Below are 21,009 nucleotides of genomic sequence, written 5' to 3'. Positions count from 1 at the left end.
GTCAAGTTTTTTCCATTCTTCCTTCCATATTTCATATAGCACAAGACCTTGCGATGTGAGCAAATTCAGCTATTTACTGTAGCACTGAAATACATGTATAATTAGGATAATTCTGGTTAGTCTGGCAGAATTAATCCATAGGCTAATTAAATTAATATGGTGCAGTAAACACTGTTTTGTTTTTACTCCCATGTGTTGTTGATTCCCATTGTGCCATTTGCAGCATTATTAAAATTGTAAGGATGATCAGTCTGTTTTTATCAGCTGTCATTCAAACCATGATGTGACATGTTTAAGTATCTTTGCTACATGCATGCATGCTGCCTTGTAAGGAAGCTTATGACGTGAAAGTTACAGTAATTGAGTTTCTACCTTAACAGGGTCCAACTGATGCAGTATGTTATCTATGGCATCGCCTCCTTCTTCTTCCTCTATGGCATCATTCTCCTGGCTGAGGGGTTCTACACAACCAGTGCGGTCAAAGAGCTCCACAGCGAGTTCAAGACGACAGTGTGTGGACGTTGCATTAGCGGCATGGTAGGCGTGGCCAACCGTTGGCTTCAGTAGCGCAAACCGGAATCTAACTTAGTGATATCATTTCATACCAAAGGCATGCTGTTCAGGTTCACCCACAGTGTTTGTGAGTGACAGAGAGAGTGTTAGACTGTTACACACCTTATTTGCCACGGTGACTTACACTGCTAGATACACTATTTACAATGGGTCACATCTATATGAGTGACCCATTCAAAGCAGTGTATCTAGCAGTGTAAGTCACCTGGTGACTAAAGTGTGTGGGCTAATAATGTTCATTAGAAGTCGCTTTGGAGAAAAGCATCTGCTAAATAAATAAATAAATAAAAGTACCAGGAAAAGGTCAATTTTCCTATATTACCTTTCTTCTCCTTTATGCTTTGATTTGGGAAGATTTTGCAGAGAGTACAAGTTGACCTGTTTTAACTGATGATGTGCAACAATAGTAATTATGATTACGAACACAAAACCTGTGTCCATGTAACCAGTTTGTGTTCCTGACATACATCCTGGGAGTGGCCTGGCTAGGCGTGTTTGGTTTCTCCGCTGTGCCCGTCTTCCTGTTCTACAACATGTGGTCGACCTGCGCTGCCATGAGGTCTCCGGTGGCCAACGTTACCTCCGTGGACTCCATCTGCGTCGATGTTCGTCAGTACGGTGAGCACATGTCCCTGGCGTTCATTTCTAGTATTGATTTTGTAATGTTTCCTCAGATACTACCTGTCATTATCCTTACTGTAGTATCAGACTTTGTACAAGTTACTGAGTCAATGTTAAGTAGAGATGATACTAAGTCATATTCCTTCTCCTCGCTATCCTGTTAACATTCAATGCAAAACTTTAGATTTTCTATACGATCAAATGAATTTAAAGATACAATGTTATTACAACTTTGATACTGTATTATAAAATCCTTCATTATGGATTTGCTGTGGGAATTCCTGCAGAGTAATCATTTCTATTAATATTCATTGACTGCCTTGAGTTGCTGAGGATTTAATTTTAACTATTCACATACAAGTCGTTTTTTAAATGAACACTGCTTAGGTAATGTGCATTGAATTTGTCATGAACACAGCTGAGAGCATAAGTAACCTTGCACCCTTGGTCATGCAGGTATTATACCTTGGCACGCTACACCTGGAAAGGCTTGTGGGTCAACACTAGATGATATCTGCAATACCAGTGAGGTAAATAAAGCTACATCCTTGCAGTGTCTCAACAGAACCATGTAAACCAACAACAACAACAATAATACTGTAGTTTATTAGTAATTTATTTTGTACATATCCTGCTGCACACTTTCCAGAGTCGTTGTCGTTGTTGGTAAATGTTGAGGTAAAGCTTCCAGTTCACAAGTGCTAGTCTGACTGAAATGATTCTGTATCTTTTTCAGTTCTACCTTTCCTACCACCTGTACATTGTGGCCTGTGCTGGGGCTGGTGCCACTGTTATTGCTCTGGTAAGATCAGAGGAACCATTTTTTCTCGTGTTTGCCCAGTCCTCATGGGCTGTTTCCACAGCATGGTGCCCTTTAGGCGCCAAGTGCATTTTCCCTTCCTTCCCCAAATCATTATCCCTGCACTGCAAGGAATACACCAATATTCCCCATTTTATATTGTTTTTTCCCATGTATGTATGTTTTTTTTTTTCCTGAGAACAACTCAGTAGCCTCTTTAGCCTCTGTCTTAATTTGTGGTGCACTTAAACTAGGGGTGTATCCATGTGAAATATTTGTTTTTCTAAAGCTGCGGTAGGTGGATTAGAGTAGCTTTATTGGTAAGGAAGGCGCTGAATGCATTGCTGTAATCCCATCATTAGCTCATTTTCTTGGTAGACCACAATGTCAGATTATAGCCACAGAGGTAATCTGTAATTTCTGAGCTAAATTAGCGGTACAAAGTTACACCCTAATCCTTTAAGTGACACAAAAGCACTCATGATCCCCTGCTGTTTGATTATAATTCATCTGTGGTGTTTTACATTTTAAGCAACAGAATTACAATAACACGCTTAACAATACTCTCACGTGGCACCCACAAATGTGCAGTATACGAGTAAATCTTTGTATTGGAACGGTAGATCCCTGTAAAGTGTCTGGTATTCATAATGAATCTTAAAATGGTACGGGATTAGTGAGACAGGCATGTAGTCTGACATAATTTACTTAATGTAGAATTTGCTCTAAGCTCATAATTGCCATCTTTATTAAGGAACACTTGTAGGGCTCTGCTGAAATGGGTGAATGTGCCGTTCTGCACACTACAAAGTCAGTCCAGTAGGAGATAGCTCCTAGCACTTCCGCTGTTACCCGTGGGTGACCAGAGTGAGGACTCACTCCCTTTCACTTTGCTTTTTTCCACCAGCTCATCTACATGATGGCCACCACTTATAACTATGCCGTTTTGAAGTTTAAAAGTCGAGAGGACTGCTGCACTAAATTCTAACCGGCATCCCGAGAGCTTGTGCAGGCTGAGAGACTGCACCGAATAGAGAGAGCACCCACTGACAAAATGGACTAAAAACTTCAGAGTAGAAGCAAAAATTCAGTGTCTTTTGACGTAATGTGTAAATAGCGGTTTATATATACCCTTTACATTTTGTATCCAGGGCCAGGACTGTTTAATCAGGTAATCTCTGCAACATTGCAGCACTTGGCCATGGCTTTAGTCAGTGCTGGTTTAAGGTAACAGTGATGCCTTAATTTCACCTTATCATGTAAGCAATAATGCTGTGATTTGGCCTTTTGGCGCCTTACATACATGGCACAGACTGTCGTGAAAACATCCTTTGTCAATATTTGGTTCTTAAAGCACAGCTCATAGACATTTCAAGAACTCGACTGAAAATACTTCATATCTGCTGTTCACGTCCGAGCTTCTGAAACTCTGAGAACTATTTGTCGTGTATTTCGTGGTAGAGGTATGAACGTGCAAGCCTTAACCACATGGCCTTATCCTTGTACGTACAGTGGAGAAGATTTGTGAGCTGTGAGCTGTGACCTGGCATATGTTTAACATCACTGCTAGACTTCTCACAATATAGAGAAAAACCTTCACAAAACAAAACTCTAAGACTGCGTACCCTTTGGCAGATCTTCATCCTCTGTACAATTAAGTATGCAGCACTATCTGCAGAACTAGAAACAAATGTACAGACTGGCAACAGATATCCATAAAGCACATAGCCCACATCAGACACAGGCTTCCGAAATGTCCACATCTCCATGTTAAAAATCATTTTATTTTTTCAACATTTTTTTCTTATTTTTGGACAGCAGTGTAATTTTTCAGACCTGATTTTGCCTTTATAGCTTTGACTGACAGAAAAACATTTTGTTTCATTCTTTGGTTTTGTCATTTCTTTCATTTTCCTTTATTCAAACAAAATTAAAATGTTTTAAGTGTCTCAATTTCTTTTTAACACTGAGCCTGCATGCTTATATTTTTTTAGTCTTTTTATGGCTACTTATATTTCACATTTCTTAAGTATTTAATTTTTTGTTCTCATGATTTGAAAGATTGTAGTAATTTTCCCTTTCTATTTTAAATAAACATGCTTTGTTTACAAAAGTCAGCCATGGTCTTTTTATTATCAAAAGTGTTTAAATTTTATCATGAGTCAGCAACGCAAGCTATTTTTTCAAAACTACACCACCTACCTGGTGTCACTCTCTTTCTGTGTTGTTTACTAACAACTGTAACATATATTACTAAAAACCCAAAGTGCATGTGCTGCAGTAGCCTGTACAACCCCGTTTCTGTACTCTTTGCCCACATCCTTCACCCCACCTTCCCTCACTGTCATAGTAGAGATGGTCACAGTGAACAGTAATAATTATTGACAGCATAACTTCTGTTGTGTGTGACGTAGACCTCATGTAGCTTGCTTGGCATCCTGACATGCTCACTGGCCATCCACCCTGCCCCTTCTTTTCCAGATCCACTTCCTCATGATTCTCTCTGCCAACTGGGCCTACCTAAAAGACGCCAGTCACATGCATGCGTACCAGGACATCAAATCGAAGGAAGAGCAGGAGCTGCAAGACATCCAGTCCCGCTCTAAGGAATGCCTCAATTCCTACTCATAAGGATTAAAAAGGGCCCTGCCCCCTTCCCCAGGCCTGCTCTAGGTGCTGGATGAACTTAACAAGCGGCTATGATAACCTGCCATCAACTCTAATACAGTGCTACGCTAACATGGTTCCTTAACACCTAATGCATTGTTGTTGCTTTCTCAACTAACTTGCCAGGGTGTTTCCAGAAACCTGTTTTATTTGTTTTATATACAGACGTACATACGTTTTTTTATTATTATTCAAAGTTTTCCATTTTCAAAAAGATCTTCCTTTCTCTCTTTTTTTTTTTCCGTGTTCCTTTTTCCGAACAGTATGTATTGGTAAAGCTTGAAACATTGCACTGTTTTTAAAATGAGAGAAGATACCACATGCGTTTTAATTTGCCGTGATTTAGCGACCTGCTGCTAAGAGTAAAAGGAAAACACGGAGGACTGAGAAGAGCAGTTTCACAGAAGATGCAATTTTGATTAGATTTCGTTGCACAATTTGATGAGCCTTACAAAAAAACATAGAATGATACAACAGATAAAATTAGTGCAATGCGTTGTTTATACCTGCTTGATTGTCCTTGTATGTAATGATGTAATGTGTTGATGTTTGATAGAAGGGGAATTTGGTGATGAGAAATGTAAACCTGCAGCATTACTTCTAACAAAATAAGCATGCATGGCATTTAGGGAAACATTGAAAAAATTGTCTGCATCTGCTGTGACATCTGTTTCACAAGTACATGTGTACCTCATGTTACGAACACCATAGTTACTATTTCTCGAAAATACGGACATTTCTCAGTTTATTTATTTTTAATAGTTTTATTTACACTATTCAAAAATAGACTACATTTCTGCTCAAACATACTCAGAACAGAAACTCTAGAAATAAATGGTGCTGTAGGGATAGGGGAAAGGAGTGGGCAGCTTTGTGAACCAATTTCGGTAACCTTGTTATTGCGTATATCCAAGACTAAAGCTACCCAACAAAATTTTACCCTGTCTCACAAACAATGTTTCTAGGAAAGAGTTACACTGATATACTGCATGAGCAGTTCATGAAAACTGAATCAATAAATGAAAATGTTATAGCAGATTTTCTAATCATTTTGGCATTATCTGATATCTTTAACAGAACCTAACATGAGTAAATCAGGCACTTAAGCTTCATTATTAATGTTTTTTTTTTGTAATTGTGACATACTGCATGGATTTACAAATAAACAGAATAACGAATGTCCATTCCTAATTGCGTTTGTGAATTGAGGTACAAGTGTACTTATCCCATGCTTAGGGAAGGTGGATGACCTTTTTTGCAGTTTGCAGGATTCAGTTTTTTATGAAGGTTGCAGCAGATGTGTCCATCCTTTTAAGTAAAATAACAATACAAGCTTGATCACTTTGAAACCCTGCCCGGAATATTATTTTTGTAAATCTACCTCAGGTACTAAACAGCTTCATTTATGAGTCATAAATTCATCAAATCAATGCAGCAACACAAGCCAACTCAAATAGTATGCAAAATTACACTTTTGGATCATCTTTGGCCGCATTACTAAAATTAAGAAAAAAAAAAAAAACATGGTTGTGACTAAACGCTGACAGTGCAATTAATGTTCAGTCTGCAGAAATTTATATTTCCTGGACCACAGAGGTAACAGAGGAGGTTCAACTATAGGGTGTTAGAATAAATGTGAGCGATAAAATGGGGAGGCAGGACCAAGTTTTACCATTTTACAATGCATTTACCCATTCCTCTTGCAATATAGTCAGCCTTGTATTTTCATTGTGGTATACTGTACAGTAAATACAACAAAAAAACATCAAGAAAAGATTAAATCAGCAGTGTTTGACAAAGGGCTTGTATTGTCTCTATTTTGTGCTGAGAAAGTTGTTGAAAACAAAGCAAAAAAAAAAAAAAAAAGATTAGTAAATAACTATTTTGCCATATGTGATGTATAATTATTATTATCTTATCCCCCTGAATAGCCATTAGTAGAAGGCTAAATGTTGTTCATGTGTCACCTATTATTACAAGATCCAGCAAAACTTTCTTTGTGTATTAAAATATTGATCTTCGAAGATACTTTTTCAAACTTTATGGATTGTGCTTTATTATTATGGCAGACCTAAATATTATACCATGTTTTCAGACAGTGAGATTAAAAATTGTGAATGTTATTTGAATGCTGAATGAATCCCCCTTCCCATCCTTTTATGGTCATACAGACTGCAAAAAGGAACTGTAACTCCAACAGTTAAATATGTTAAATTATATTTAAAATGGGGGTGCGGTGGCGCAGTGGGTTGGACCGCAGTCCTGCTCTCCAGTGGGTCTGGGGTTCGAGTCCCGCTTGGGGTGCCTTGCGGCGGACTGGCGTCCCGTTCTGGGTGTGTCCCCTTCCCCCTCCGGCCTTACGCCCTGTGTTGCCGGGTAGGCTCCGGTTCCCCGTGACCCCGTAAGGGACAAGCGGTTCTGAAAATGTGTGTGTGTGTGTATATTTAAAATGCAAATATGTTAAAAGTTAGGATTTTTTTGTCTTTGTGTTCTTCTAATTAGTGGTTTAACCACTTTGGAATTTTGTAATGGAAAGGATATTTAAAAAAAAAAAGAGTTGTATTTCAGTATTGGTCTGATGTGCAAAGATTGAAAATACTGACAAAAAAATTACTGAAATGTTTTCTGTTTTCCGTTAGCTAGTGTGTACAGGGATATTTTGGTGTTTATTCATTATTGCATGAACGAGAGATGACTGTTTCTGCAGTAATACTGGTGATGTGTAGTCATTTGTACTGACAAACTCTTGTAGGCATTGTTTGCCCATTTTCTTTTCTTTTTTTTCTAACAAAACATTGTATGTCAAATACATGGTAATCATAGTTTTTTCATAGTCCATTTTTTAAAGTTGATATATGAATCCTGTATAGTACCAATTTGTAACCTATAGTAAACCAATATTTTCTACAAGTGCCAAGAGTTTCCTTGTGTTTTGTTCAGGTAGATATTAAAATATTTGCAGATTACACTTCATTACTGTTTTTAATGACAGTTTGTTCATGTGTGAAAACATGGAAATGAATGACAAAGGCAAGCTGAACTAATGGAAACACACACACACATTTTCTGAACCACTTGTCCCATACGGGGTCGCAGGGAAGCAGAGCCTACCCGCCAACACAGGGTGTAAGGCCAGAGGGGGAGAGGACACACCCAGGACAGGACAACAGTCCACCGCAAGGCACCCCAAGCAGGACTCAAACCCCAGACCCACCAGAGAGCAGGACCCAGTCCAAACCACTGCGCCCCCCACTAATGGAAACACACACACATACACACACACACACACACACACACACACACACACACACACACACACACAATCTGAAGTCCCATACGGGGTCGCGGAGAGCTGGAGCCCAACCCGGCAACACAGGGTGCAAGGCTGGAGGGGGAGGGGACACACCCAGGACGGGACACCAGTCCGTCACAGGGCACCCCAAGCAGGACTTGAACCCCAGACCCACCAGAGAGCAGGACCCAGTCCAAACCACTGCGCCACTGCACCACCGTGCCCCCCCTTGCTTAACACAATTGCAATTTATTATTTTGTCCATGCTATAAATCCATTCTGCTATTCATGTCAGATCAGCTGTTGTACTTGTTAAATTGAAAGGAAATATGTTACACATTTTGAAGTAGAGAAAATTGTTACATATGCTCTTTCCTTTAAGTGCTGCTTCATATAAATACATAGCATTTGCCAGTTCTTTTGGCAGCAGTATAACAGTTTGGAAAGGTTTAAAACACTTGTAGAGACAGTGATCTGTTTTCTCAACAGTAAATTTGTAGGATGTTATGGGTGTATATGCAGTATACACTTCATTTGAAGGAGGAAAAACATCGCACAACTATGACACTGCACTGAAAATAATTTTGCACAGTTTTCCTCTCTCAAACAATTAAAATTTTTATGAAGCAGGGTACATGTGCTTGTACATTGCACAGTGACCCAGCAGCACGCAGGGTAAAGAAAGACAAAAAAGCAAAAAGAAAATATATGATGGTAGTATTAAGCAATAAACCTGAATAAGTTTACAGATTAAAAAACAACATTTAGCTGTGCATACCTTGATGTTGTGTTCAGTGCTTGGGTTGGGATTAGAAGGAGAGGCCAGGGGTGAAGGACGGGGCCAGGTGGGGGAGCCCTATGGGGCCTCTGCAGAGATAGACTCCTCGTTCCCGGAGCAGTTTTGGAATGCAGCCGGTATCCAAAGGGAGGGCAACACAAAGGCCCTTTTGTTTTTCGTCAGAATGGAGGAGGCTGGCGGGATGCGGAAGGAATCCATAATCAGTTGGTGATGTTTTGTGGAGACAGGCAGCCTTGGTACTCACTAGTGGATGGACGTGGAAAAGCAGAAATGATACACTGAAGTTCAAAAACCAATAACCCATCCAATTTAGTCTCAAAGATATAACATCCTGCTTTTATAGACTATAAGAATTAATCTCGGCACTGCTGCTGCTGGGGAGCAAGACAGGCATGATCATAAACCACCATGATTTAGAACATTCTGCTCCTGTGGAATTTTTTTAAACTTCAGGCAGACAGCATGAAGGTGTAAAGTATTTTCTAAGTCCACACAATTAAAATGAGATTTATTTGATGGGTAACAGCGTATACAGGGCTGGCAAAGGGAGACAAAGGAACTGGTAGGAGTTATGTGGCAGTGCAAAAGACAGATGACACATCAGGGACAAAAATGAGCTGTGGAGAAACGCATAAACGCATAAACTTTACATATGCATTTTCTTGAGGACATGGAAAGGTGTTAAGGCTGATTTAAAAATTCATCCTTTTGCTTTGCTGGTTGAAAACCATTTAGCTGACAGCAAGATGACTTACAATGCTAGATACTCTACACTAAACTCCCAACAATCCTTCAGCCATTCATAGAGCAGGGCAATAACACACTTGCTCACTCACTCAAAAAAATACACACATCAGTTCAGAGTCAACAATTCACCTGAAACACGTGTTCTTGGACTGTGGGAGGAAACACATGCAAACGTGCAGACTACACACAAAGTGAGCTGGATTCAACATAACATCCTTGATCGCTGCAGAATGCAAACTTCCACAAACAACAGCCAGGTTTGAAAGGATGAAGAATAAGAGCTTCAGCTTCTTTAGACAGAACAGTATACTAATAAAACAAATATTATAGTAAAAAAAAAAAAACAGAATAGATCTCCTCTCTAAAGTGTGGTGACGGCATTATCTCTTGGATTTCCATACACACAGGCAGGGTCAGGAAATACAGCATGCTGCTTAGGCAGAGGGATAGTCAACACTATGCTGTGTCCAGCTGAGACAACTTCTGTTCTTTCCAATATGGTCCAGTTATATATAGAGGCGGCTTTCAAAGGATACAGAAAATTCAGGTGTCAGTTCAATCACTTTTGTTCACTGATAGCCACCAAATACATTTCTATGCCTAGAAAATTACAGTGGCAATAAAACTGCGTATTTGTGTTCTGGTCCAGGATGATTTTAATCTTTCATGTCATACAAAGAGTGTAACATTTGAAGGATGGAAATTTTCCTGTATAATTGAAAATAGTAAAATAGTGAATTTTTTTAGACTCATAATAAACTGACTACAAAAATACACCTCATGAAGACATTTGAATAAGGACAAATGTCGTTTTAAAAAAACTCCTTTCCTAAAAGCTCATATTCTTTCGCTTATGACCAATAAATAAAAAAATTAAAATGGTACTACCGGTCAATCATCATCTTTGACATGTTTCCTGGTTGCACTGAGGTGTCAAAATCAATGTGAAGTCCCAGCATTGATGTGTAAAGTGATGTAATTGTGTATATGCATGCATGTATACAAAGGTATGTGTGCGTCTGTGTTTATTGCGATGCACTTTCAGAAAAACCGTTTGGGTTTTTCCTGCATTTAGGCAGTTTCAATGCCTTAGAGGCATTACACATTTAAAAAGAAAAAAAAAAAAGAAAAAAAAAATTTTGAATTAGAGATCACTAAAAAATAATTTATCTACAAAAAAGTAGCAAAATCACTACTTTGACTTTCTCATAATTATTAATATATAAAAAATAGATTCTGTTAAGTCAGAATGTTTAAAAACCTCCAGATTCCTTACCTTAATCACTCAAACCAGTAAAGAAAGACTTGAGACAATCTGCTCATTTGTAGAGTCGCACTTCAGTCAAATTATATGAAGTTGACCTGATGCTTTACTCTAAAGGTACTTATGCTGTTAACCTACATACAATTTTTACCCATTTATACACCTTAGTAACGTCCCCAGAGCAATTCAGGGTAAATACCTTCTTTAAGGACACTACAGCCAAAGGTGGGATTTTAACCTGTGACCTTTAGGGCCAAAGGCAGCAGCACTAAACACAAACCACTAACTGACCCTAATAACCTTATTAGCAGCATAGAATTAATTTTCTGGGCAGGAACTGTGATCAATTTTGATTGCAGTTGAGCTGCATGGTTGAGGGGGCATGGTGGAGCAGTGAGCTTGGCCAGGTCCTGCTGCCTGGGGGGTCAGGGGTTTGAGTCCCACTTGGGGTGCCTTGTGATGGACTGGTGTCCTCTCCTGGGCGTGTCCCTTACACCCTGTGTTGCTGGGTGGGGCTCCAGCTTGCTGAGACCCTACTCGGGACACAGTAGATTCAGCCTGTGTGTGTGTGTGCTGCATAAGTGAACAATATCCCAAACCTGCCAGCCCATTCGCCCATCCTACCCTGAACTCTACACGGGAAGAGTGGGCTCAGCTTAGCAGTTGCCCATTGATGGAAAACCCTGATGCCACAGAGGCCCACTGGTCCTCCCTTGGTTCTGGGGATGGAAGAGAACCGCATCCTCAGCAAAGCAGTGAGTGTCTGGCCCTCTGCCCTTGTAAGAGGAAGGCTCTTTCTGCCCTTTCAGTCTACTTCCTACAATGTCTGCTGAAACACAGTGCTGCCAAGAGGCCTGGCGCTGACCAGCAGAAGTGTCTGAGGTCAAGCTTCTCCCCAAGTGTTTCCTGCTGGAGTCCACACTTGCCAGACAACAGCCATGGTCAGCAATACCACCTCCAAGAGAACAAGAAAGCAATTGTCCATCTCCAAATCATCACCCTCCCTCATCCACAAAATCCCAGAAATAAAAAACAGTATGACACATAGAGTCCAAGGAATGCACATCTAAACATCTTTTTACACACAGCCATTTCACAGGGCATATACCTCACACTCACCAGTTTATCACCTAAAATCCCAGTGCAAAACACTGAGTCAACTGACACAAACTGCATCTCCTTAAAATACAAATCTGTACATTATTTTACAGTTAAGCAACAATTACAATGCAATCACACACATGCACACACTAAATCTAGCATATAATTTTCATAATTGTGTCTAATGATTGAAGCTAAATGATACGTGACAGTTCTATTAATAAGTCAAAATGATTGATTGGCTTTTGTCAGTCCAATGTATGCATATAAGACAATACTATAATATTGCAGCACTTGACTGCACTTTGATACAGAGCACGCAGCTGGGTTTGGATGAAGCAGAACGTAGAGGCAACGTTCAACTAGAACGTTTATTTAAACACCGGCAGATAGGGAAATAATACCCTAGATCTGAGGACCTCCTTTTTCCAAGAACTTGCGATTCTAATCAGCCTTCCAAGCTTGTTTAACGCCTCCAGACCCATTTTTAACACACTCCCAAAAACAGTCAACCGCATTAGTTTCCCCATGAATCGCCCTAGTGGTCGAACCCTCTATTTACAGTTTACCCACAATTCAACTGTTCATATTAAACAAATCTTCCCGTCCAAACGCGGGTCGTTACAATATTTTCGTCCTCTGTACAACCGCGACACCTGCTGGACACACGGAGGCAGCACAGCAACAGAGACGACAAAACATTGTTTTATTGAGGCGTTTCACTGCTTTAGGTCCAGTACGTTTGCTAGAGAGGAATGTAACAGGAGGAAAAGAAAAGACAACATTTTGAAATCGGTCCGCACGCAGCATCGACGGACGGGGAGCCGCGGTGTCGTCATCACTTTGCGACTTCATGTCGTGTGCGGTCACGTGACATTGGGGTCGCCTTTGGCTTCTGAATGAATGATTAAAGTAAAAGATGTTCCAAGAGATTAATAACCGCGCTGGCTGACGATTAAGCGGTGTTGTGACCCTGTTTTGTTGCAATATGTAACTAATTTACTGGACGAACGCGGGCTGACTGCTTTTGACAGCTGAGTGCACGAGTTCCAGCTCCTGAGTGACCAGAAAGAATGGATTGTTTAATATCAAGATCATTCCCCTAATATTATATCTCGTCCTGTTTGCTTTTTACTGGGTAGCCAACCGTCTAAAGAACATGTGCTTGCTCAGGTTCGAAGCTCAACCAGGAATGCTAATAAATAAGGATCTGTGGCTCTAGTGTGTCCACATCACTGAAACGAAACATAGAACTTTATACATGACTCACTAACCTGCACTAACTGTTTCGGAGATTTTCGCCGAGTGCGTAATTTACTTTTTGTTCCATTATTGCACGTGGAGCTCACTTTCCCTATGCAGGCCTGTCCTTCCCCTGAGCAGCTAGGCCACCAGAGGCTGGACACTTCACCGACTCATTATGCTTATTATTCACCATTTCCTCATAATGGTGTGGGAATAATGAGCAGCACGTGGCACAGCGATGGTTCGCTGGTGCTTTATATGGAATAAAATCGGATTGATTCTGCTTCCATGCAGATGAGCCTTTCGCTCTCGGACCGTGAGATTGCATGGATACCAGCTAAGAAATTTGGCCACCAGTCTGTGGAAAATGGCTAAAACCTTATGTAGACTATTAAAAGTATATTTATGAAAACCGAAAATCTTTACAAGTATTCTGAAATGGAATACCTGCTCCATACAGCTAGTGAAACACCCGTTCTTACAAAGTTCAAACCTGTGTGTGTCATTTGTGACAAACTGCTAATTGTTGTTACAGCCAGAGTCACATCAATGGGTTAAAGAGAAAAAAAAAATCAACTAAAAATACAAAACTGTCCATTTTCATACAATATAATAACATAAAACACAGCAGACAACACCTTCTGGTTTTCTTTAATGTGAATAAAGAAAGGTCAGCATTAATTAGTGGTGGTTTGAACTATACATTTGTTTATGTGCAACTGCCTTCCCTGTATTGCTTGCTTGATTCTTGCCAGAATGAATCTTCTTTTTTAAAAGAAAAATATGAAGCATGCTGTGTGTGTTTGGATCAAGTCATTCATATAGGCACCGCAGATTTCAAACCACCATATATTCTCAATGATGGCCAACATCTGTCATAAAAATGCTGAATCAATGTTCACGTTCATCTAAGTACAATAAAAAGTCATGTACAAAGAGTTATTTAACTGAATGTTCCAAAATTATGTCCAAAAGCCATGATACAATATATTAAGGATATACATTTTCATCCAGTGCAGAGTTTACACTTAAAAATGAATAAATTACAGTTGGCAAGTATTACCTTTTATTCTACATTTGTATGATGACTGTAATGCATTATATTATTTTAAAATACCTCTAACTCCAATAAATAAAATGTCTTGGCTGTAGGAGCAAAAACACTATAGGGGAGAAAGAAAAAATCTGTTGTACACTTCATATTTCATCATTCTTACCTGTTGTCCTGCTGAGTTACTGTTAAGATATAAAATGTTTGGTCACTGTTTATCAAATACTGCAAAGGACTGGAATCTGACTCCTCAAGTCACAGATTTGATACCCGCAGAATTCAGCCATTGTAGAAACCTGCTTGAAATCGCCCTTAGTGCAAAACTTTAAACTATTTACACTTTTTGGCACAATGAAATGTTGCATGCCAAATGGTGCTGATGAGGGTTTGGGTAACACAGCCCCGCAGCCTTTTCCTCTGGGGTAACCTGTGCTCCAGAGTCATGTGTTACTAAGGCAGTATCAACAGCAAATGCCACCAGAGCGAGACTTCCTGTGAAGGTCCACTGTGTCCGTGGCGATGAGGTTCTCTCCCTGCTCCTCCACAGCTAGAACGCGCCGTACTACCTCCTCGAATGCTGCCGCCACATTGGTGGCATCTTTGGCGCTTGTCTCGTAGTACGGGTGGTTGCCGTTGTCACGGCACCAGTGCCGGGCATCCTCAGCAGACACCTGTCTCTCTGTCACATCTATCTTGTTACCTAGCACCACGAAGGGGAAGTTCTCGGGCTCCTTGACATCAGCATAATAGATGAACTCCTTCTTCCAGTTGGCCAGGTTCAGGAAGCTTTGGCTGTCATCCACACTGAAGGTGAGCAGGCAGCAGTCGGAGCCACGGTAGAAGGGCGTCCGCAGGCTGCGAAAGCGCTCCTGACCTGCCGTGTCCCAGATCTGCACGGTGGCCAGGTGGCCGTCAACCTCCAGGTCCTTGTTGAGGAACTCCACGCCGATGGTGTGAAACAGTTGCGCGTCAAACTTGTTAGTGACATAGCGATTCATGATGGAACTTTTTCCCACACCCCCATCGCCTAGTAAGATGACCTTCAGCAGGGTTGACTTGGCTGCCATAGCTGTTCAGAGGAGCTCTTCTGGAGCAAGACGGAAGCTGGAGAGCAGAGCACAAATAGCAATATGTTTAAACAGATTTGTCATGCTTTGAATATGTATTGTATTCATATTCAGATCCTGTGTGATATTTCATAAAAATATTACATATTATATTACAATGTACCTGTCTGAATAAGAAAAACCAATCTAAAATAGAACTGACACATACAGGGAAACCGATTGTTCCAAGCAGGGTCGCGGCAAACCGGAGCCTAACCCAGCAGTACAGGGCATAAGGCCAATGGGGGAGGGGACACACCCAGGATGGGACACCAGTCCATCACAAGGCACCCCAAGCAGGACTCGAACCCCAGACTCACCAGAGAGCAGGACCCGGCGAAGTCCACTGTGCCACCATGCCTCCTGAAACTGACACCATCTGATGAAATTTATTTGTGACTTCTGGCATTTTAATTGTGTTTTGTTGTCTTGGGAAACCACTGACAGCTACATTTCATAATGACTGTCAGTTTAAGAGGATACCAGGAGAGAAAAGTACCCAACTCTCCTTGCAAATGTGTGTTGCCTTTGTTCTGCAGCTGCAGCTTGTGCTCAACTGTAGTTACAGTTTCTGGACTGAAATGAGTCACATCCTTGTCAAAGGTTGAGAAATTTCCTTATACGCTATGGCATTTGTGGAAACAATCAGAGAGGTCAGAGAGGTGTTAACACTCCTTACATTTATTTTTCACTGTAAATCACTGTGACACACCTGGGAAGCAAACACATTCCACATTAGTTTGAGGACTAGAACTGAAAGCTGGCAGTGACTTTAACTCAGCGGTATGAAGAAATGCATCTGCAAACCCTCAATAACTGGAAAATAAGCTAATATCATAAGCAAAGGGATTTTTCTAATTTCCTACATGTGGCATTTTACACATTACGTTGACGCAATTCGGCCTTGACTTGGTGCAAAACATTTTTGTTCAGAATTTGAACAAAGAGAGCCTATTCGTACTGTGTGCACTTTGTTAACCCCAGTGACATGAAAGGCCAACAACTTTATATAACTTTGCTGTGTCATTAACTATTAAAAGACCCCTGGTCTGATCAAATATAATGCCATATAGATACAACATTCTGTCACTTAAAGCTGGAAAGATTCTAGTTTGTTGCTATTTTAATTTTGCTCTGTTGTACTCCATCATTCACCATGAGCACAGAGTAAACATTTTATACATACATAATATTCTGAGTCTAGGAAATTCCCATTTCAAAGCCTAGGAGAAAGGGATTTTTTGGCTAACAAATTAAATAATGTCATCACTTCAGTCAATCCCTGAGTAAACAGAGAGGCCTTACACAAAATTGTCTAGAGAAAAAGAACCATGAAAGGCTCTGCGTGTGAAATACAAATACTAAAGAAAGTATTACCCTTAACAATACACAGAGCAACCCACAACACAGACACCCACGCACAGTGGCTGAAGCCACTTGTCCTGAGCAGGGTCGCAGCGAGCCGGAGCCTAACCCAGCAACACAGGGCGCAGGGGGACACACCCAGGACAGGACGCCAGTCTGTCACAGGGCACCCCAAGCGGGACACAAATCCCAGACCCGCCAGATAGCAGTACCCGGCCAAGCCTGCTGCACCACCGTGCCCTGCTCCCCTAAACCCTGCCCTCCCAACCCACAACATTCTTAAAAAAATATTATTTTTTTTTTACTGAGCTTGGAATATAAAATATTCAATATGGAACTGGGGCCATTCCAAAGGAGTACAAAACAGCTCCTCAACAATATATGACAACCCTATAATATGAAGTGCAAAAGTGCGACGTATAACTGGCAGTTTCATGTTGCCACGTCTTACCTGTTTACAGTCTCCGAATCAAGTTAAATGCCGTGGAGACTGCTTATTTGTAAGGTCAAAGGTCCAAGCCTGATTCAAGTACAAAACACTCCCCGCATGCAAAGCAGGCCAAGAGATGTCTTAGATAACTGTGTCTCCAGCTCTCTCACCTTACCCTAAGGGTTTGTGGAGAGCCATGGTTTATTCCCAGACTAAACCTTGTCTCCATACTACCGTGATCCCCTAATACTGGAATCCCTTGCTACACACCATTTTTTTAGACAAGGCCAGTGCAAAGAGCAAGCACACACTTCTCACACAAGAAGCAACACGCAAATAAACCAGTTCCACATACCATACATCAGCTGTTGCGACAGATTGAGAACGACTGCATAATATGGACCTACGTAACTTGCCTGTGAGTTGAGCGCAGAAGCTATAATAGCCAAGTCCAGTTGCACTGCATTCTTCACGTTGTGTGTGCCATTCACAAAAGACTGCTGTTGTGCTACTTGCTTTAAACACACTCAAACAAGGTCACAATCACCACTGCCTTAGGCCATACAACAGCAGTGACTGTTTCCCTCTTTTTTTCCCTTACATCAAATTACTTGTGACCTTTCAGTTATACAAGTTATACTCCAACAATGGCATTACCGGTAACATGGCGCCTGCATAATTTTGTCTTAATCTTCTCATCTTTTTACGATATTCACTGCTGAATTCGCTGCTGAATCCAATGCAATGCCCAACTGAAATAACCTCTAATGATCATATCAAGTGCAGAGTTCAGAGTATCCGCTGCTCCTGGTGCAGATCCGTGCAAACATTCACTGCCAGTGAATGAACGTGAAGCCCAGATTGTCCAGACTCTCAACTGGTTGAGATCACGTGCTGATACCATCATCCTCCGGTTCCTACCAGTCACAAGGTCGTCAATACCTCCTGTGTGTTGAATGTTATGAAGGAAATTCCACATTTTAACTGCAGTAGGCTACACTACTGAAAAGGCATACTATTACTATTATTGTTACCCTGGCAATCCTAAGGACCTAGGTTTGAATCCACTTCTGTTGTAGTATTGTTGAGGAGGGTCTGTAAGAATACACTGCCGTATGAAAGTGTAAATCACTGAAAATAACTGTATCCTCCCACAATCTAGGCATGTGTTTCAGGTGAATTGATTAAATTGCCTATTGTGTGTGTGTGTGTGTGTGTGTGTGTGTGTGTGTGTGTGTGTGGTGTTACACTGCTCCAGTGTGTAGACTGGTGAATAATTGCGGGGCATTTAGAGTAGTGTATATACCATTCTAAGTGGCCTTAGATACAGGTGTCAGCTAAAAGCAGTGGATGTGGCTTTGGAGAGAAGGATGTGCATAATGAATAAATGCAAAATGTGTCAGTTAAATATTCATTGTCATCCTGACAGTAGAAATAATGTGAATAATGCCAGTGGGGCCAAGCACCATTAAGATGCAGTAGAAAGACCGCATCTCACCATGGTAACTGTTTATGGCACCCAGACCCCGACCAGTGATTTGGCAGCTGTGCAGTTCAGTAAATCACAGAGGTAACTGCAGTCAGGCGCGTTCATCACCTATGCGCGCCGAAGACGAAGTGGAAACAGCCACGCGACCAAAATGTGAAACAAAATTTAAAAAACAAAACAAAACAGAAAGTGACTATCCAGACTTGTCAGAACAGCCAGGCACTAGTATCTGTCGATGTGGACTGTTCCCACTTTCCACTTACACAGCTCAGTCAGTCGCCCATAATAAAGTTTATTGATCGTTTCAGACGTGGCTATTAATACAAGCCTGTTATTGTCACGTAAAAGCGAACCGAGACCTTTTCTTCATTCGGATCCGACACAGTTAAAGTTCCGTGCCGCTCAGGACCGTTTCCACGGCGATGATCGGGCCGCTCCGCTGGAGACACGGACGGTCGGAGAGCGCAGAACAAGTTGTCAAAAGGCGGCGAAGGCGCGGCGCGCGTCCGCGAGCAACAAGCACACACACACACACACACACACAGGTCACAGGACACAGGTGACAGGACACACAGCCTACGCGCTCTCTTGACACACGGCCGTTACCTGCAGTCGAGTCGAGAGGATTGTTTCCCCGCAGGACCCCGCGAATCTCCACTCCCTGAGTGCGCTGCTGACATCATGGCGCTGCGGGGCCGAACCGAGCGACCGAACGACAGATCAGCCGCGCGCGCTCATGTGACCGGGACGCCACTGTGTACTGTACTTTACTGTAGTGCGCTGCCCTGCCCTGCACTCACTGAAAGCCGCTCTGCTGCCCCCCCCCGAACAACGACAACCTCTTTCACTTATTAATTGAATACTAATAGTAATAATTCCTATTACACAGCATTGAAGAAACTATGATTACATTAAACATTAGCAATAATATATAAAGTGCCATGATGATCATGATATATTAATATGATATATCACCCCAGGTCCTTGAAGATCTTTACCCACTGTTTATTAATTGTTTGTGAAACTTCTGTGTTTATTCTAAGGGAGTATGTATACACAGCCAAGTACAGCGCGTTCACATGTCTGCGCAAACCAATCACTGGAAGCTATTCTTTAGAGTCCGTTGGCAGGGGCTTTTTCCCGCTTGCATTACTACATTTTCACTGCTGTACATGACAGACTTGTCAATCCCTCTGCCAAGAGGCTCTTATAAAATTGTGGTTGTCAGGACTGGGAGCATTTCACAATGACCTCCAGCCTAAAATCTGTGCAGGAGGGAACGATTACAGTAATAGTATGAACATGCGTAGTAGGATGACTGTGTGTCCAGTTCAGAGCAGAGACTCATGGGTGCTCAGAGAGTGCCATCCCTCCAGCAGATTACACTGTCACATGCTCTTTGTGCGCTCCTCTGGGGTCACATGCACCGAAAATGCTACACGCATTTGCAGTCTCTGAAGAAACCCGACACAAGTTCCAGTTTTTCATACCGGCAACCAGACATACATGTTACGCACTAAAACATCTGCAATCAGTTTTCACAGACATGCTTTTGCTGCTCACATTTTTTAACCTTGTGATTACTGGATTTTCATGGAATGTGTTCAAACAATTATCATTTGCGACTAGTGCATTATATATGTGAATGATTTACTTTAGGGGGCGTGGTGGCGCAGTGGGTTGGACCACAGTCCTGCTCTCCGGTGTGTCTGGGGTTTAAGTCCCGCTTGGGGTGCCTTGTGACAGACTGGTGTCCTGTCCTGGGTGTGTCCCCTCCCCCTCCAGCCTTACGCCCTGTATTACCGGGTTGCCTCCGGTTCCCCGTGACCCCTGTATGGGACAAGCAGTTCTGAAAATGTGTGTGATTTACTTTATTTAATTACCTTGGTAAACCACATAGTGGTTATTTGTAACCTCAAGGCTGCTGGTTCAAGCTGCTTTCCCTGCCACTGTTATTATTATCAACCTTTATTTATTTGAGACCTTAGTCCAAGGCAGCTTACAAAGTGTGTCAGTATTACTGTGATTTTACCCACAAGTTTTGTAGGGCATTCTTACTAGAGTAATTCAGGTACTACAGCAGGAGAGAGATTTTGAACCGGGAACACACTTCAAGGTGACAGCTCTTGACAACTTATTTCCAGCTCAACCAGTCTTTTTTTTTAAGCAGTCAACTGTCTGTTGTGGTGTTGCAGCAGGTTTGAGTGGGTCCTGGTTGCTGGGTGGTCTGGGGTTCAAGTCCTGCTTAGGGTGCAGCAGACCCTGTAGCAGATTGGTGTCCCATCCTGGGTGTGTCCCCTCCAGACTTGTGCCCTGTGTTGCAGGGCTAGGCTCTGGTGTGTGATGACCCTGCTTGAGGTGAGTGGTTTCAGTCTGTGGGGTGGGGTGGTGGGGCTGTCCTCAAATAAGTTAATTAGTATTTGATATAGGAACAATATAAAAACCATATCATAAAGATTC

At 41.6% G+C, this 21,009-nt stretch overlaps 2 protein-coding genes across 5 annotated transcripts in view; one reads left to right on the top strand and one right to left on the bottom strand.

Moving 5' to 3' along the window:
* Positions 1-6,526, top strand: part of LOC108920598 (neuronal membrane glycoprotein M6-b) — a 41,056-nt gene extending 34,530 nt beyond the window's left edge. For 2 of the 3 annotated variants that reach the window (XM_018729477.2, XM_018729476.2), the window contains exons 3-7: positions 381-537; positions 1,023-1,191; positions 1,651-1,724; positions 1,931-1,996; positions 4,475-6,526. In XM_018729477.2, coding sequence (XP_018584993.1) covers positions 381-537; positions 1,023-1,191; positions 1,651-1,724; positions 1,931-1,996; positions 4,475-4,624 — 616 coding nt within the window. In that variant the 3' untranslated portion in view covers positions 4,625-6,526. Of the gene's footprint in view, positions 1-380; positions 538-1,022; positions 1,192-1,650; positions 1,725-1,930; positions 1,997-2,900; positions 4,008-4,474 lie in introns of those variants that run through there. The other variant, XM_018729478.2, reaches the window with a different exon arrangement.
* Positions 6,527-14,255: 7,729 nt separating this feature from the next.
* LOC108920496 (ras-related protein Rab-9A-like) lies at positions 14,256-19,274 on the bottom strand. 2 transcript variants are annotated; one of them, XM_018729272.2, is made up of 2 exons: positions 19,156-19,274; positions 14,256-15,263 (listed from the first exon to the last, which is right to left on the bottom strand). In XM_018729272.2, exon 2 carries the CDS (start codon positions 15,224-15,226, stop codon positions 14,621-14,623), a length of 606 nt encoding a protein of 201 aa, XP_018584788.1. In that variant the 5' UTR covers positions 15,227-15,263; positions 19,156-19,274; the 3' UTR covers positions 14,256-14,620. The 2 variants fall into 2 exon arrangements, with proteins under 2 accessions (XP_018584788.1, XP_018584790.1); XM_018729274.1 differs by lacking the exon at positions 19,156-19,274 and adding an exon at positions 15,586-15,659.
* Between the last annotated feature and the right edge of the window lie 1,735 nt (positions 19,275-21,009).

This window comes from Scleropages formosus, chromosome 14 (genome assembly GCF_900964775.1).
Source record: "Scleropages formosus chromosome 14, fSclFor1.1, whole genome shotgun sequence".
Taxonomy (NCBI): domain Eukaryota; kingdom Metazoa; phylum Chordata; class Actinopteri; order Osteoglossiformes; family Osteoglossidae; genus Scleropages; species Scleropages formosus.
This window is presented reverse-complemented; position numbering and strand designations above follow the sequence as displayed.

What these genes read in the sequence shown, in the direction of transcription:
- LOC108920496 (XM_018729272.2), bottom strand. Translation starts at nt 15,226, where the DNA reads ATGGCAGCCAAGTCAACCCTGCTGAAGGTCATCTTACTAGGCGATGGG.